The sequence below is a fragment of the Oncorhynchus keta genome, unplaced genomic scaffold (assembly GCF_023373465.1).
Source record: "Oncorhynchus keta strain PuntledgeMale-10-30-2019 unplaced genomic scaffold, Oket_V2 Un_contig_2618_pilon_pilon, whole genome shotgun sequence".
In the NCBI taxonomy this organism is placed as follows: domain Eukaryota; kingdom Metazoa; phylum Chordata; class Actinopteri; order Salmoniformes; family Salmonidae; genus Oncorhynchus; species Oncorhynchus keta.
Window position 1 is genome coordinate 1 of NW_026284834.1, and position 18,990 is coordinate 18,990.

General features: G+C 42.5%; 1 protein-coding gene across 1 annotated transcript in view; it reads right to left on the bottom strand.

Moving 5' to 3' along the window:
* Nucleotides 1–15,685: 15,685 nt before the first annotated feature.
* The window catches only part of LOC118375891 (synapsin-2-like), a gene marked incomplete at its 3' end in the record, with an annotated part of 60,308 nt that continues 57,003 nt past the window's right edge, over nucleotides 15,686–18,990 (bottom strand). Inside the window, exons 4-5 of the mRNA XM_052506386.1 lie at nucleotides 16,569–16,725; nucleotides 15,686–15,775 (exon numbers count right to left, since the gene is read on the bottom strand). Of these exons, the coding sequence (XP_052362346.1) occupies nucleotides 15,686–15,775; nucleotides 16,569–16,725 (247 nt within the window). The remainder of the gene's footprint in view (nucleotides 15,776–16,568; nucleotides 16,726–18,990) is intronic.

The window sequence follows — 18,990 nt, forward strand, 5'->3', positions numbered from 1 at the left end:
ACAGGTCTAACTACAGAGTTACTACAGGTCTACAGAGTTACTACAGGTCTAAACTACAGAGTTACTACAGGTCTAAACTACAGAGTCACTACAGGTCTAACTACAGAGAGTCTAACTACAGAGTCACTACAGGTCTAAACATCAGTGTTACTACAGGTCTAACTGCAGAGTTACTACAGAGTTACTACAGGTCTAAACTACAGAGTTACTACAGGTCTAACTTACTACAGGTCTAAACTACATATTTAGTAGAGCTACTACAGGTCTAAACAGAGTTACAGAGTTACTACAGGTCTAACAGAGTTACAGTCTAACTACAGAGTTACTACAGGTCTAAACTACAGAGTTACTGTAGAGTTATTACAGTCTAAACTACAGAATTACTACAGTCTAACTACAGAGTTACTACAGGTCTAAACTACAGAGTTACTACAGGTCTAAACTACAGAGTTACTACAGTCTAACTACAGAGTTACTACAGTTACAACATCAGTCTACTACAGCAGAGTTACTACTAACTACAGAGTTACTACAGGTCTAAACTACAGAGTTACTACAGGTTACTACAGGTCTAAACTACAGAGTTACTACAGAGTTACTACAGGTCTACATAGTTACTACAGAGTTACTACAGGTCTAACTACAGAGTTACTACAGGTCTAACTACAGAGTTACTACAGGTAACTACAGAGTTACTACAGAGTTACTACAGGTCTAAACTACATAGTTACTGCAGAGTCACTACAGGTCTAAACTACAGAGTTACTACAGGTCTAAACTACAGAGTTACTACAGGTCTAACTACAGAGTTACTACAGGTCTAAACTACAGAGTTACTACAGGTCTAAACTACAGAGTTACTACAGGTCTAACTACAGAGTTACTACAGAGTTACTACAGAGTTAACTACAGAGTTACTACAGGTCTAACTACAGAGTCATAGTTACTACAGAGTTACTACAGGTCTCTAAAACTACAGAGTTACTACAGAGTTACTACAGGTCTAACTACAGAGTTACTACAGGTCTAACTACAGAGTTACTACAGGTTACTACAGGTCTACAGGTCTAACTACATAGTTACACTAACTACAGAGTCACTAAACTACAGAGTCACTACAGGTCTAACTACAGAGGTCTAGAGTTACTACAGAGTTACTACAGGTCTAAACTACAGAGTACTACAGGTCTAACCACAGAGTTACTACAGAGTTACTACAGGTCTAACTACATAGTTACTACAGAGTCACTACAGGTCTAACTACAGAGTTACTACAGGTCTAAACTACATAGTTACTACAGGTCTAACTACAGAGTTACTACAGAGGTCTAAACTACTGTCACTACAGGTCTAACTAGGTCTAAACTACAGAGTTACTACAGAGTTCTAACTAACAACATAGTACTACAGGTCTAACTACAGAGTTACTACAGGTCTAAAACTACAGGTCTAACTACAGAGTTACTACAGGTGAGTTACTACAGAGTTACACTACAGGTACTACAGGTCTAACTACAGAGTTACTACAGAGTCTAACTACAGAGTTACTACAGGTCTAACTACAGAGTTACTACAGAGTTACTACAGGTCTAAACAGAGTCTGCAGAACTACAGGTCTAAGGTCTAAACTACAGTTACTACAGAGTCACTACAGGTCTAACTACAGAGTTACTACAGTAACTACAGAGTTACTACAGGTCTAAAACAGAGTTACTACAGGTCTAACTACAGAGTTACTACAGAGTTACTACAGGTCTCTACAGAGTTACTACAGAGTCAGAGGTAAGGTCTAAACTACAGAGTCACTACAGGTTACTACAGAGTTACTACAGAGTTACTACAGGTCTAAACTACATAGTTACTACAGGTCTAACTACAGAGTCACTACTAACTACAGTTACTACAGTTAACTACAGAGTACTACAGGTCTAAACTTACAACAGAGTTACTACAGGTCTAAACTGCAGAGTCACTACAGGTCTAAACTACAGGTCTAACTACAGAGTCACTACAGGTCTAAACTACAGAGTTACTAACAACAGAGTTAACAGGTCTAACTACAGAGTTACAAACAGAGTTACTACAGGTCTAAACTACATAGTTACTACAGAGTCTAACTACAGAGTTACTACAGGTCTAACTACAGAGTTACTACAGGTCTAAACTACTACAGGTTACTACAGAGTTACTACAGGTCTAAAACTACAGAGTTACTACAGGTCTAACTACAGAGTTACTACAGGTCTAACTACAGAGTTACTACAGTTAACAACAGAGGTACTACAGGTCTAACTCTACAACAGAGTTACTACAGGTCTAAACTACAGAGTTACTACAGAGTTAAACTACAGGTCTAAACTACAGGTCTAACTACAGAGTTACTACAGGTCTAACTACAGAGTTACTACAGAGTTACTACAGGTCTAACTACAGAGTTACTACAGGTTACAGGTCTCTAACTACAGAGTTAGTTACTTACTACAGGTCTAACTACAGAGTTACAACATAGGTACTACAGGTCTAAACAGAAGTTACTACAGGTCTAAACTACAGAGTTACTACAGGTCTAACTACAGAGTAAACTACAGTCGAACTACAGAGTCTAACTACAGAGTTACTACAGAGGTCTAACTACATAGAGTTACTAGGTCTAGAGTTACTACAGAGTTACTAACAACATAGGGTAACTACAGAGTTACTAAGGTCTACAGAGTTACTACAGAGTCTACAACTACAGAGTCACTACAGGTCGAACTACAGAGTCACTACAGGTCTAAACGTCAGTGTTACTACAGTTTGACAGAGTTACTACAGGTCTAAACTACATAGTTACTACAGAGTCACTACAGGTCTAACAACAGAGTTACTACAGTCTAAACTACAGAGTTACTACAGGTCTAAACTACAGAGTTACTGATCTAACTACAGAGTTAGGTCTAAACAGTTACTACAGTTACTACAGGTCTAAACAGTGTTACATAGGTTTACTGCAGAGTTACTACAGAGTTACTACAGGTCTAAAACATAGTTACTGCAGAGTTACTAACAGGTCTAACTACAGAGTCACTACAGACTTAACAGCAGAGGTCACTACAGGTCTAACTACAGAGTCACTACAGGTCTAACTACAGGTCTAACTACAGAGTTACTACAGAGTTAACAACAGAGGTACTACAGGTCTAACTACAGAGTTACTACAGGTCTAACCTACAGAGTTAGGTCTAAACAGTGTCACTACAGGTCTAACTACAGAGTCACTACACTAAACAGAGTTACTACAGGTCTAACTACTACTACAGGTCTAAATAGTTACTGCAGAGTCACTACAGGTCTAAACGTCACAGAGTTACTACAGGTCTAACTACAGAGTCACTACAGGTCTCTAACTACAGAGTCTAAACTACAGAGTTAACAACAGAGGTACTACAGGTCTAACTAAACAGTGTTACTACAGTTTGACTGCAGAGTTACTACAGAGTTACTACAGGTCTAAACTACATAGTTACTGCAGAGTACAGTTCTAACTGCAGGTCTAAACTACACTGAGTTTACAGACTAACACAGAGTACTACAGGTCTAACTACAGGTCACTACAGGTCTAACTACAGGTCATACAGAGTTACTACAGAGTTACTACAGGTCTAACTACAGAGTTACAGAGTTACAACAGAGTTACTACAGGTCTAACTACATAGTTACTGTACTACATGTCTACAGGTCTAACTACAGTCACTACAGTCTAACTTACTACAGGTCTAAACAGAGTACTACAGGTCTAAAACTACAGAGTCACTACAGGTCTAACTACAGAGTTACTACAGAGTTACCACAGGTCACTACAGAGTCTAAACAGAGTTGAGTTACTACAGTGTTACAACACTAGAGACTCTAACAACATAGGTACTACAGGTCTAACTACAGAGTCACTACAGGTCTAAAGTTACAGAGTTACTAACAGGTCTAACTACAGAGTCACTACAGAGGTCTAAACAGAGTACACAGTCGAACTACAGAGTCTAAACGTCAGTGTTACTACAGAGTTACTACAGGTCTAAACTACATAGTTACTACAGAGTCACTACAGGTCTAACAACAGAGTTACTACAGGTCTAAACTACAGAGTTACTACAGGTCTAAACTACAGAGTTACTACAGATCTAACTACAGAGTCACTACAGGTCTAAACGTCAGTGTTACTACAGATCTAACTACAGAGTCACTACAGGTCTAAACGTCAGTGTTACTACAGGTTTGACTGCAGAGTTACTACAGAGTTACTACAGGTCTAAACTACATAGTTACTGCAGAGTTACTACAGTTCTAACTGCAGAGTTACTACAGGTCTACACTACAGAGTTACTACAGACTTAACAGCAGAGGTACTACAGGTCTAACTACAGAGTCACTACAGGTCTAACTACAGGTCTAACTACAGAGTTACTACAGAGTTAACAACAGAGGTACTACAGGTCTAACTACAGAGTTACTACAGGTCTAACCTACAGAGTTACAACAGAGTTACTACAGGTCTAAACTACATAGTTACTGCAGAGTCACTACAGGTCTAAACGTCAGTGTCACTACAGGTCTAACTACAGAGTCACTACAGGTCTAACTACAGAGTTACTAGAGTTAACAACAGAGGTACTACAGGTCTAACTACAGAGTTACAACAGAGTTACTACAGGTCTAAACTACATAGTTACTGCAGAGTCACTACAGGTCTAAACTACATGGTTACTACAGAGTTACCACAGGTCTAAACTACATAGTTACTACAGAGTTACTACAGGTCTAAACTACAGAGTTACTACAGGTCTAAACTACAGAGTCGCTACAGGTCTAACTACAGAGTCACTACAGGTCTAACTACAGAGTTACTAGAGTTAACAACAGAGGTACTACAGGTCTAAGGTCTAACTACAGCGTTACAACAGAGTTACTACAGGTCTAAACTACATAGTTACTGCAGAGTCACTACAGGTCTAAACTACATGGTTACTACAGAGTTACCACAGGTCTAAACTACATAGTTACTACAGAGTTACTACAGGTCTAACTACAGAGTTACTGCAGAGTTACTACAGGTCTAACTACAGAGTTACTACAGGTCTAACCTACAGAGTTACTACAGGTCTAACTACAGAGTTACTACAGGTCTAAACTACAGAGTTACTACAGGTCTAAACTACAGAGTCACTACAGGTCTAACTACAGAGTCACTACAGATCTAACTACAGAGTCACTACAGGTCTAAACATCAGTGTTACTACAGGTCTAACTGCATAGTTACTACAGAGTTACTACAGGTCTAAACTACAGAGTTACTACACGTCTAACTACAGAGTCACTACAGGTCTAAACTACATATTTACTGTAGAGCTACTACAGGTCTAAACTACAGAGTTACTGCAGAGTTACTACAGGTCTAACTGCAGAGTTACTACAGGTCTAACTGCAGAGTTACTACAGGTCTAAACTACAGAGTTACTACAGGTCTAACTACAGAGTTACTACAGGGTTATTACAGTCTAAACTACATAGTTACTGCAGAATTACTACAGGTCTAACTACAGAGTTACTACAGGTCTAAACTACAGAGTTACTACAGGTCTAAACTACAGAGTTACTACAGGTCTAACTACAGAGTTACTACAGAGTTATTACAGTCTAAACTACATAGTTACTGCAGAGTTACTACAGGTCTAACTGCAGAGTTACTACAGGTCTAACTACAGAGTTACGGCATAGTTACTACAGTTCTAACTACATAGTTACTACAGGTCTAACTACAGAGGTACTACAGGTCTAACTACAGAGTTACTACAGGTCTAAACTACAGAGTTACTACAGGTATAACTACAGAGTTACTACAGGGTTATTACAGTCTAAACTACATAGTTACTGCAGAGTTACTACAGAGTTACTACAGGTCTAACTACAGAGTTACTACAGGTCTAACTACAGAGTTACTACAGAGTTATTACAGTCTAAACTACATAGTTACTGCAGAGTTACTACAGGTCTAAACTACAGAGTTACTACAGACCTAACAACAGAGGTAATACAGGTCTAAACTACAGAGTTACTACAGGTTTGGCTACAGAGTGACTACAGGTCTAAACTACAGAGTTACTACAGAGTTAACAACAGAGGTACTACAGGTCTAAACTACAGAGTTACTACAGGTCTAAACTACAGAGTTACTACAGGTCTAACTACAGAGTTACTATAGGTCTAAACTACAGAGTTACTACAGATCTAACAGAGGTACTACAGGTCTAAACTTCAGAGTTACTACATGCACCAATTTGTAAGTCGCTCTGGATAAGAGCGTCTGCTAAATGACTTAAATGTAAATGTAAATGTAACCTACAGAGTTACTATAGAGTTACTACAGGTCTAAACTACAGAATTAGTATAGGTCTAAACTACAGAGTTGTTAGCCCTGTGGACCAACACATCCCTGTAGACCAAGACCGTCCTGTAGACTAACACAGCCTTGTATTTTAACACAGCCCTGTAGACCAAAATATCCCTGTATACTAACACAGGCCTGTAGATTAACACAGCCGGTAGACCTGCAGACCAACACAGCCCTGTATACCAACACAGCCCTGTAGACCAACACAGCCCTGTAGACCAACACAGCCCTGTAGACCAACACAGCCCTGTATACCAACACAGAAATTCTATCTATCTATCTATCTATCTATCTATCTATCTATCTATCTATACTATCTATCTATCTATAGTATCTATCTATCTATAGTATCTATCTATCTATCTATCTATCTATCTATCTATCTATAGTATCTATCTATAGTATCTATCTATCTATAGTATCTATCTATCTATAGTATCTATCTCAATTCAAGGGGCTTTATTGGCATGGGAAACATGTGTTATTGCCAAAGCAAGTGGAGGTAGATAATATCAAAAAAAGTGAAATAAACAAAAACGCCTGGGCATGCTACAACGCCTGATGAGGTGGCTGATGGTCTCCTGAGGGATCTCCTCCCAGACCTGGACTAAAGCATCCGCCAACTCCTGGACAGTTTGTGGTGCAACGTGGCGTTGGTGGATGGAGCGAGACATGATGTCCCAAATGTGCTCAATTGATTCAGGAATGGGCGGTCCATAGCATCAATGCCTTCCTCTTGCAGGAACTGCTGACACACTCCAGCCACATGAGGTCTAGCATGGTCTTGCATTAGAAGGAAACCAGGGCCAACCGCACCAGCATATGGTCTCACAAGGGGTCTGAGGATCTCATCTCAGTACCTAATGGCAATCAGGCTACCTCTGGCGAGCACATGGAGGGCTGTGCGGCCCCCCAAAGAAATGCCACCCCACACCATGACTGACCCACCGCCAAACCGGTCATGCTGGAGGATGTTGCAGGCAGCAGAACGTTCTCCACGTCGTCTCCAGACTGTCACGTCTGTTACATGTGCTCAGTGTGAACCTGCTTTCATCTGTGAAGAGCACAGGGCGCCAGTGGCGAATTTTCCAATCTTTGTGTTCTCTGGCAAATGCCAAACGTCCTGCATGGTGTTGGGCTGTAAGCACAAATCCCACCTGCGACCTGGCCAAGATAAAGCAAAGCAGTGTGACACAGACAACAACACAGAGTTACACATGGAGTAAACAAACAAGCTAATAACACAAACAAGTCAAATGCACAGTAGAGAAAGGAAAGTCTATATACAGTGTGTGCCAAAGGCATGAGTAGGTAGGCAATAAATAGGCCTTAGGAGCGAATAATTACAATTTAACAGATTAACACTGGAGTGATAAATTAGCAGATGATGATGTGCAAGTAGAGATACTGGTGTGCAAAAGAGCAGAAAAGTAAATAAAATAAAAACAGTATGGGGATGAGGTAGGTAGATTGGGTGGGATATTTACAGATGGACTGTGTACAGCTGCAGTGATCGGTTAACTGCTCAGATAGTTGATGTTTAAAGTTGGTGAGGGAAATAAAAGTCTCCAACTTCAGCGATTTTTGCAATTCGTTCCAGTCACTGGCAGCAGAAAACTGGAAGGAAAGGCGGCCAAATGAGGTGTTGGCTTTGGGGATGATCAGTGAGATATACCTGCTGGAACGTGTGCTACGGGTGGGTGTTGTTATCATGGCCAGTGAACTGAGTTTTACCTAGCATAGACTTATAGATGACCTAGAGCCAGTGGGTCTGGCGACGAATATGTAGCGAGGGCCAGCCGACTAGAGCATACAGGTCGCAGTGGTGGGTGGTATAAGGTGATTTGGTAACAAAACGGATGGCACTGTGACAGACTGCATCCACTTTTCTGAATAGAGTGTTGGAACCTATTTTGTAGATGACATCGTCGAAGTCGAGGATCGGTAGGATAGTCAGTTTTACTAGGGTAAGTTTGGCGGCATGAGTGAAGGAGGCTTTGTTGCGAAATAGAAAGACGATTTTTAGATTGGAGATGTTTAATATGAGTCTAGAAGGAGAGTTTACAGTCTAGCCAGACACCTAGGTATTTATAGGTGTCCACATATTCTAGGTCGGAACCGCCCAGGGTGGTGATGCTACTCGGGTGGGCGGGTGCGGGCAGCGAACGGTTGAAAAGCATGTATTTGGTTTTACTAGCGTTTATGAGCAGTTGGAGAAATACAGTGCCTTGCTAAAGTATTCGGCCCTCTTGAACTTTGCGACCTTTTGCCACATTTCAGGCTTCAAACATAAAGATATAAAACTGTATTTTTTTGTGAAGAATCAACAACAAGTGGGACACAATCATGAAGTGGAACAACATTTATTGGATATTTCAAACTTTTTTAACAAATCAAAAACTGAAAAATTGGGCGTGCAAAATTATTCAGCCCCCTTAAGTTAATACTTTGTAGCGCCACCTTTTGCTGCGATTACAGCTGTAAGTCGCTTGGGGTATGTCTCTATCAGTTTTGCACATCGAGAGACTGAATTTTTTTCCCACTCCTCCTTGCAAAACAGCTCGAGCTCAGTGAGGTTGGATGGAGAGCATTTGTGAACAGCAGTTTTCAGTTCTTTCCACAGATTCTCGATTGGATTCAGGTCTGGACTTTGACTTGGCCATTCTATCACCTGGATATGTTTATTTTTGAACCATTCCATTGTAGATTTTGCTTTATGTTTTGGATCATTGTCATGTTGGAAGACAAATCTCCGTCCCAGTCTCAGGTCTTTTGCAGACTCCATCAGGTTTTCTTCCAGAATCGTCCTGTATTTGGCTCCATCCATCTTCCCATCAATTTTAACCATCTTCCCTGTCCCTGCTGAAGAAAAGCAGGACCAAAACCATGATGCTGCCACCACCATGTTTGACAGTGGGGATGGTGTGTTCAGGGTGATGAGCTGTGTTGCTTTTATGCCAAACACAACGTTTTGCATTGTTGCCAAAAAGTTCAATTTTGGTTTCATCTGACCAGAGCACCTTCTTCCACATGTTTGGTGTGTCTCCCAGGTGGCTTGTGGCAAACTTTAAACAACACTTTTTATGGGTATCTGTAAGAAATGGCTTTCTTCTTGCCACTCTTCCATAAAAGCCAGATGTGTGCAATATACGACTGATTGTTGTCCTATGGACAGAGTCTCCCACCTCAGCTGTAGATCTCTGCAGTTCATCCAGAGTGATCATGGGCCTCTTGGCTGCATCTCTGATCAGTCTTCTCCTTGTATGAGCTGAAAGTTTAGAGGGACGGCCAGGTCTTGGTAGATTTGCAGTGGTCTGATACTCCTTCCATTTCAATATTATCGCTTGCACAGTGCTCCTTGGGATGTTTAAAGCTTGGGAAATCTTTTTGTATCCAAATCCGGCTTTAAACTTCTTCACAACAGTATCTCGGACCTGCCTGGTGTGTTCCTTGTTCTTCATGATGCTCTCTGCGCTTTTAACGGACCTCTGAGACTATCACAGTGCAGGTGCATTTATACGGAGACTTGATTACACACAGGTGGATTGTATTGTGGATTGTATTGTATCATCATTAGTCATTTAGGTCAACATTGGATCATTCAGAGATCCTCACCGAACTTCTGGAGAGAGTTTGCTGCACTGAAAATAAAGGGGCTGAATAATTTTGCACACCCAATTTTTCAGTTTTTGATTTGTTAAAAAAGTTTGAAATATCCAATAAATGTCATTCCACTTCATGATTGTGTCCCACTTGTTGTTGATTCTTCAGTTTTATATCTTTATGTTTGAAGCCTGAAATGTGGCAAAAGGTCGTAAATTTCAAGGGGGCCGAATACTTTCGCAAGGCACTGTATGTACAATATATACTGTATTCTATTCTACTGCATCTCAGTCTATGCCGCTTTGACATTGCTCATCCATATGTTTATCAAATGTATTTATAAAGCCTTTCTTACATCAGATATCTCAAAGTGCTGTACAGAAACCCAGCCTAAAACCCCAAACAGCAAGCGTAGAAGCACATGGCCAAGATGTTAAAATGTTCATAGATGACAAGCAGGGTCAAATAATAATAATCACAGTTGTTGTCAAGGGTGCAACAGGTCAGCACCTCAGAAGTAAATGTCAGTTGGCTTTTCATAGCCGATCATTTGGAGTATCTCTACCGCTCCTGCTGTCTCTAGAGAGTTGAGTTTAGAGTTTATATATTGAATTTATATATTCTTAATTCCATTCCTTTACTTAGATTTACAATTGACGTTTTTTACCAACTTTTACTGACACCGGCCACATTCAACTGGTGTTGAGTGTTCGTAAATTTGTCAGTTATTCTGCACTCTGACACACTCAGACGAGAGTGCTCTGAAATTGGAGTAGATAGACATAGCTGGTAAATGCGCTCTGGCTATCTACAGTTGTCGCAGTGACATTCTATTGAAATGGATTCTTGTTAAGACATGTAGCTAGCTAGCTAAACAATGAACCATACTCATGACGTTACTACCCTGCATGAATCTGCAGGTAGCTAACCAACCAGGTTCAATGTAGATAATATTAGGACTTAACTAGCGAAGCTAATGGCTCTGAGATACGAATAATAAGATCATGCACGTACCGTTAGCTAGCGAGCCAGCCAGCCAGCTAACATTAGCTAGCTAGCTGACAGTACACTTTAACTTGAAATGAAAATTACTTTCTGTCAAAATAAGAAACAAGTAATATCTGAAAATGTAGCTAGCTAAACTATCTTACCCGGATACATCATGGATGGGTTTTTCTCCCTGTCACAGATGCCATGGTTACCCTTAGTTTGAAGATCTAGTGTTTTCTCCATCTCCTTAGCTATCATACTCTAATTCCACTGATTTCAGAACTCGGTCCTCCAGAAAATGGCGCGCAACACTTATGCAGTTCTACTACGTGATACATAAAAATAAAGCTGCGTTATACACATACTGACCAGCTCAAATTGACCGAAGTGTGCTATATGGCAGACCAATCCGAACCTATCTCTCGTCATGTCCAGCCCACTCATCATCTCAGCCAATAATGGCTAGCGGGAAGGTGGCTGTCTTTTTCGGTGGCTAAACCAACTAGGCTCTAATTTAACAATTTGTGATGGGAAGGTGTCTGTGTTGTCCTGCAGGTAGTGCGTGGAGCGATGGGAAGGTGTCTCTGTTGTCCTGCAGGTAGTATGTGGAGCGATGGGAAGATGTCGGTGTTGTCCTGCAGGTAGTGCGTGGAGCGATGGGAAGGTGTCTCTGTTGTTCTGCAGGTAGTATGTGGAGTGATGGGAAGGTGTCTGTGTTGTCCTGCAGGTAGTATGTGGAGCGATGGGAAGGTGTCTCTGTTGTCCTGCAGGTAGTATGTGGAGTGATGGGAAGGTGTCTGTGTTGTCCTGCAGGTAGTATGTGGAGCGATGGGAAGGTGTCTCTGTTGTCCTGCAGGTAGTATGTGGAGTGATGGGAAGATGTCGGTGTTGTCCTGCAGGTAGTATGTGGAGTGATGGGAAGATGTCGGTGTTGTCCTGCAGGTAGTATGTGGAGTGATGGGAAGATGTCGGTGTTGTCCTGCAGGTAGTATGTGGAGTGATGGGAAAGTACCATTGGACTGTGTGATCTGGTAGAACCCTGGGACAACCTGTCCATGTCGCAGAAGAAGAACCTCAACTACAGATACCAGATGGGCTGTGACTGTCTTTATTTTTTTTTCTCTTTCTCTCACAGTAAGCTATAACATAACCCAAACCCCTTCCTGTTGTCCCTAGGTTGTCACTATAACCCTTCCTGTTGTCCCCAGATTACCACTATAACCTGGTTGTTACCAGATTGCCACTATAACCTGGTTGTTGTCCCCAGATTGCCACTATAACCTGGTTTTTGCCCCCAGATTGCCACTATAACCTGGTTGTTGTCCCCAGATTGCCACTATTACCTGGTTGTTGTCCCCAGATTGCCACTATAACCTGGTTGTTGTCCCCAGATTGCCACTATAACCTGGTTGTTGTCCCCAGATTGCCACTATAACCTGGTTATTGTCCCCAGATTGCCACTATTACCTGGTTGTTGTCCCCAGATTGCCACTATAATCCTTCATGTTGTCCCCAGATTGGCACTATAACCTGGTTGTTGTCCCCAGATTGCCATTATTACCTGGTTCTTGTCCCCAGATTACCACTATAACCTGGTTTTTGCCCCCAGATTGCCACTATAACCTGGTTGTTGTCCCCAGATTACCACTATAATCCTTCATGTTGTCCCCAGATTGCCACTATTACCTGGTTGTTGTCCCCAGATTGCCACTATAACCTGTTTTTTGCCCCCAGATTGCCACTATAACCTGGTTGTTGTCCCCAGATTGCCACTATAACCTGGTTGTTGTCCCCAGATTGCCACTATAACCTGGTTGTTGTCCCCAGATTGCCACTATAACCTGGTTGTTGTCCCCAGATTGCCATTATTACCTGGTTCTTGTCCCCAGATTACCATTATTACCTGGTTGTTGTCCCCAGATTGCCACTATAACCTGGTTGTTGTCCCCGGATTGCCACTATTACCTGGTTGTTGTCCCCAGATTGCCACTATAACCTGGTTGTTGTCCCCAGATTGCCACTATAACCTGGTTGTTGTCCCCAGATTGCCACCATAACCTGGTTGTTGTCCCCAGATTGCCACTATAATCCTTCATGTTGTCCCCAGATTGCCACTATAACCTGGTTGTTGTCCCCAGATTGCCACTATTACCTGGTTGTTGTCCCCAGATTGCCACTATAATCCTTCATGTTGTCCCCAGATTGCCACTATAACCTGGTTGTTGTCCCCAGATTGCCACTATAACCTGGTTGTTGTCCCCAGATTGCCACTATTACCTGGTTGTTGTCCCCAGATTGCCACTATAACCTGGTTGTTGTCCCCAGATTGCCATTATTACCTGGTTGTTGTCCCCAGATTACCATTATTACCTGGTTGTTGTCCCCAGATTGCCATTATTACCTGGTTGTTGTCCCCAGATTGCCATTATTACCTGGTTGTTGTCCCCAGATTGCCATTATTACCTGGTTGTTGTCCCCAGATTGCCACTATAATCCTTCATGTTGTCCCCAGATTGCCACTATAACCTGGTTGTTGTCCCCAGATTGCCACTATAACCTGGTTGTTGTCCCCAGATTGCCATTATTACCTGGTTGTTGTCCCCAGATTACCATTATTACCTGGTTGTTGTCCCCAGATTGCCACCATAACTTGGTTGTTGTCCCCAGATTGCCACTATAACAACCTAACCCAAACCCCTTGTCATTATCCTCAGATTGCTACCTGCTACTCAGTGCCTTGTGCCACCACTACGGATAATGAGTGTCTGGGACCGACTGGCTGCTGGTTAACAGTCTGAGTGGGGAGCAGGCCAGACAGTATGCCTGCATCAAAAGCTCAGACTCTTCCTGCAGCTGGTACCGGAGCGGCCCGCCACCAGAGAATGACTTCATGGACATGTCAGACCCCTGAGAGGGGTAGGATTGGGGTTAGGGAGGTGCTACTTTACTCCAGGACAGAGAGAGAAGAGGGGCAGGGGCGCTGAGTACACTACTGCTGTGTTCATGTGCTATTTGGAAATTCATACATGCTTGACTGGAAAACTTGAGTTGCTGTTTTCTCATGGAATTATCAATATTACAGTTTCCAACATCCAAAACAACGTTTAGTAGGATTGCTGCGTTTCTGATATTCAGAGGAGCACATGAACGGAGCACCAGACACAGAATATCTCTTCCTATTTCCTGACTAGTTCTCCAGAGTCCAGAGGTTCCTTGTATTTCCTCCTCCCTCTGATTTAGGGATGAGGTCTGTCCTGTCACTGTGTATGTATGACTATGAAGCTAACAAGAGACAGGACATGCCCAGACACAACCCATTCAGAAGAGGAGAGATGGAGAGTGATGTATGACTATGAAGCTAACAAGAGACAGGACATGCCCAGACACAACCCAGGCAGAAGAGGAGGGATGGAGAGTGATGTATGACTATTGTGACTATTGACCATTGTGTCCTCCTCCCAGAGCGCTAAGAACCTTGGCGTGATCCTGGACAACACCCTGTCGTTCTCAACTAACATCAAGGCGGTGGCCCGTTCCTGTAGGTTCATGCTCTACAACATCCGCAGAGTACGACCCTGCCTCACACAGGAAGCGGCGCAGGTCCTAATCCAGGCACTTGTCATCTCCCGTCTGGATTACTGCAACTCGCTGTTGGCTGGGCTCCCTGCCTGTGCCATTAAACCCCTACAACTCATCCAGAACGCCGCAGCCCGTCTGGTGTTCAACCTTCCCAAGTTCTCTCATGTCACCCCGCTCCTCCGCTCTCTCCACTGGCTTCCAGTTGAAGCTCGCATCCGCTACAAGACCATGGTGCTTGCCTACGGAGCTGTGAGGGGAACGGCACCTCAGTACCTCCAGGCTCTGATCAGGCCCTACACCCAAACAAGGGCACTGCGTTCATCCACCTCTGGCCTGCTCGCCTCCCTACCACTGAGGAAGTACAGTTCCCGCTCAGCCCAGTCAAAACTGTTCGCTGCTCTGGCCCCCCAATGGTGGAACAAACTCCCTCACGACCCCAGGACAGCGGAGTCAATCACCACCTTCCGGAGACACCTGAAACCCCACCTCTTTAAGGAATACCTAGGATAGGATAAGTAATCCTTCTCACCCCCCCATAAAAGATGTAGATGCACTATTGTAAAGTGGCTGTTCCACTGGATGTCATAAGGTGAATGCACCAATTTGTAAGTCGCTCTGGATAAGAGCGTCTGCTAAATGACTTAAATGTAATGTAAATGAGATCTGCATGGAGGAATGGGCCAAAATACCAGCAACAGTGTGTGAAAACCTTGTGAAGACAGAAAACGTTTGACCTCTGTCATTGCCAACAAAGGGTATATAACAAAGCATTGAGATAAACTTTTTATTGACCAAATACTTATTTTCCAACATAATTTGCAAATAAATTCATTAAAAATCCTACAATGTGATTTTCTGGATTTTTTTTCTCATTTTGTCTGTCATAGTTGAAGTGTACCTATGATGAAAATTACAGGCATCTCTCATCTTTTTAAGTGGGAGAACTTGCACAATTGGTGGCTGACTAAATAATTTTTTGCCCCACTGTATATAGATAATTAGGTAGACAGGTAGTTAAGCAGATAGGTAGCTCTTGTGGTTTGTGTACAGATAGGTATTTAGCTAGATAGGTCGTTAAGTCTTTCTTACCATGTCCTTGTGGTTTGGGTAGAAGGTCTGGTCGATCAGAGGGAACTTGTCAGGGCCTAGTTTCTTACAGGTGGCGATCAGCTGGGCAAACTAGTGGAGGAGTACAGGAGACAGTTAGTAGAGGTGGCATGGGACTAGTGATTAGGCCTGGACTAGGACTGAAGAAGACATGGCAGCTGAACCAAAATCCTACAGACTTTTCCTCCAGACACCGGGTAAATGTAAAGAAAAGTTGTAACTAGAGGAACATATGAGGCCAATAAATCTAGAGGTCTCTCCTCCAGACACCTGGTCAATGTTCAGATAAAGCTGTCGAGGAACTGATGAGCCAAATTATTTACAGGACTCTCCTCCAGACACCTGGTCAATGTTCAGATAAAGCTGTAACTGGAGGAACATATGAGGCAAATAAATCTAGAGGTCTCTCCTCCAGACACCTGGTCAATGTTCAGATAAACCTGTAGAGGAACTGATGAGCCAAATTATTTACAGGACTCTCCTCCAGACACTTGGTAAATGTTCAGATAAATCTGTAGAGGAACTGATGAGCCAAATTATTTACAGGACTCTCCTCCAGACACTTGGTAAATGTTCAGATAAAGCTGTAACTGGAGGAACATATGAGGCAAATAATTCTCTAAATGATTATCTGTTAGCTGGCTGGGGCACTATGATGGGAAGTACTATTATAAAACAGGTTATTGTGCTGATGGTGCTGCTACAGTGATCTGGTCCATTCACATCCAACATTAAATCAATGCTGTGCTGAGTTATAAGGTCAACTTAAAAGCCAGTTGTAAAAATGTCAGGCTCTGTGTTTAATAGAGGAGCCTATTTCCCCACTGTATAGCCTTACCACCCCCTGTGTATGTGTGTGTCTCACCGCCCAGGGCTTGTCACAGAGGCTGTAGATGGATTCCAGTGAGTTGATGCTGGGGACTCCTGCGTACTGCAGGCCGATGATCATGTTCCTGAAATCCTCATTGTGGGCCATGCTATAGGCATGCTGCCTCATCAAGACAAAGTCAGGTTTAATGGACCTGAGAGGATTAGAGGACAAAGTCAGGCTTGAAGGACCTGAGAGGGTTAGAGGACAAAGTCAGGCTTGAAGGACCTGAGAGGGTTAGAGGACAAAATCAGGCTTGAATGACATGGGAGGGTAGAACATATGTGATTTGATCACATTCAGAAACAGGGTCTGAAGTGATCAATCTGAGACATTAAAACTCTGCTGAGGTAATATCCTGGAAAGCATACAGCCTGGGTGCCCTTAGAAAAATGAATGTGTTACTGGTGGTGAATCGTCGGCAAACATTTGGCAACAAAAATATTTATTGCCACTAGTGGCAAACAGTTCACAAAAGTTTTTTTCTGACAGATAATTCTCTCAAGATCCTATTTGAATCTGTGGCAAACCTGAGGCAGAAACATCTAGAGAGCCTTTCGAAAGTATTTAGACCCCATGACTTTTTCCAATTTTTTTTTTACGTTACAGCCTTATTCTAAAATAGATTAGACAAAACTATTTCCTCAGCAATCTACACATAATACCCCATAATGACAAAGCAAAACATTTTTTTTTTGTGCAAAAAGAAAAAACATAAATACCTTATTTACATAAGTAATATATATAATAATAATAATAATATAATATAATAATAATATATGCCATTTAGCTGACGCTTTTATCCAAAGCGACTTACAGTCATGTGTGCATGCATTCTACGTATGGGTGGTCCCGGGAATCGAACCCACTACCCTGGCGTTACAAGCGCCATGCTCTACCAACTGAGCCACAGAAGGACCATAAGTATTCACACCCTTTGCTATGAGACTCGAAATTGAGCTCAGGTGTATCCTGTTTCCATTGATCATCCTTGAGAGGTTTGAACAACTTGATTGGAGTCCACCTGTGGGAAATTAAATGGATTGGACATGATTTGGAAATGCACACATCTGTCTATTTAAGGTCCCACAGTTGACAGTGCATGTCAGATGAAAAACAAAGCCATGAGGTTGAAAGGATTTGTCTGTAGCGCTCCGAGACAGGATGGCATCGAGAGACAGATGTGGGGAAGGGCACCAAAACATTTCTGCATCATTCAAGGTCCCCAAGATGAAAATGGCCTCCATCATTCTTAAATGGAAGAGGTTTGGAACTACCAAGACTCTTCCTAGAGCTGGTCGCCCAGCCAAACTGAACAATCAGGGGAGAAGGGCCTTGGTCAGGGAGGTGACCAAGAACACAATGGTCAGTCTGACAGAGCTCTAGTTCCTCTGTGGAGATGGGAGAACCTTCCAAAAGGACAACCACCTCTGCAGCCTTCACCAATTAGGTCTTTATGGCAGAGTGGCCAGACGGAAGCTACTCCTCAGTAAAAGGCACATGACAACCGGCTTGAAGTTTGCCAAACGGCACCTGAAGACTCTCAGACCATGTGAAACAAGATTCTCTGGTGTGATGAAACAAAGAATGAACTCTATGGCGTGAACGTCAAGCGTCTCGTCTGGAAGACAACCTGACACCATCCCTACAGTGAAGCATGGTGGTGGCAGCATCATGCTGTGGGGATGCAGAGAGATCCTTTATGAAAACCTGCTCCAGAGTGCTCAGGACCTCCAGATTGGGGCTAAGGTTTACCTTCCAACAGGAGTGGCTTTGGGACAGGTCTCTGAATGTCGTTGAGTGGTCAGACTGGACTTGAATCCGATGCAAGATCTCTGGAGATACTTGAAAATAGCTGTGCAGCCACACTCCCCATCCAAGCTGACAGCGCTTGAGAGGATCTGCAGTAAAGAATGGTAGATACTCCCTAAATACAGGTGTGCCAAGCTTTTAGCGTCATCGCCAAGAAGACTTGAGGCTGTAATTGTGGCAAAAGTGCTTCTACAATGTACTGAGTAAAGGGTCTGAATACATATGTAAATGTGATATTTTAGTTGGATTTGTTATACATTTGCTAACATTTCTTTAAAAAAAACGTTTTTGCTTAGTCATTATGGGGTATTGTGTGTAGATTAAGGAAGGGAACAAATGTTTTAATACATTTTAGAATAAGGCTGTAGCCTAACAAAATGTGGAAAAAGTCAAGTGGTCGGAACAATTTAGATGGCACTGTATGGCCGCTAGTGGCAAACAGTTCACCAATATCCACTTCTGGTGAACACATGAGCTCCAAGACCAGTAACCATTGACCAATCAAGAGGATTAGAAAAAGCTTGGTTTCCATTTTCCAACAGATATCTAGCTAACTACAGTACCTTCCAAAGTTGTCCGGTGAGTGTCTAACTTATTAATTACACTT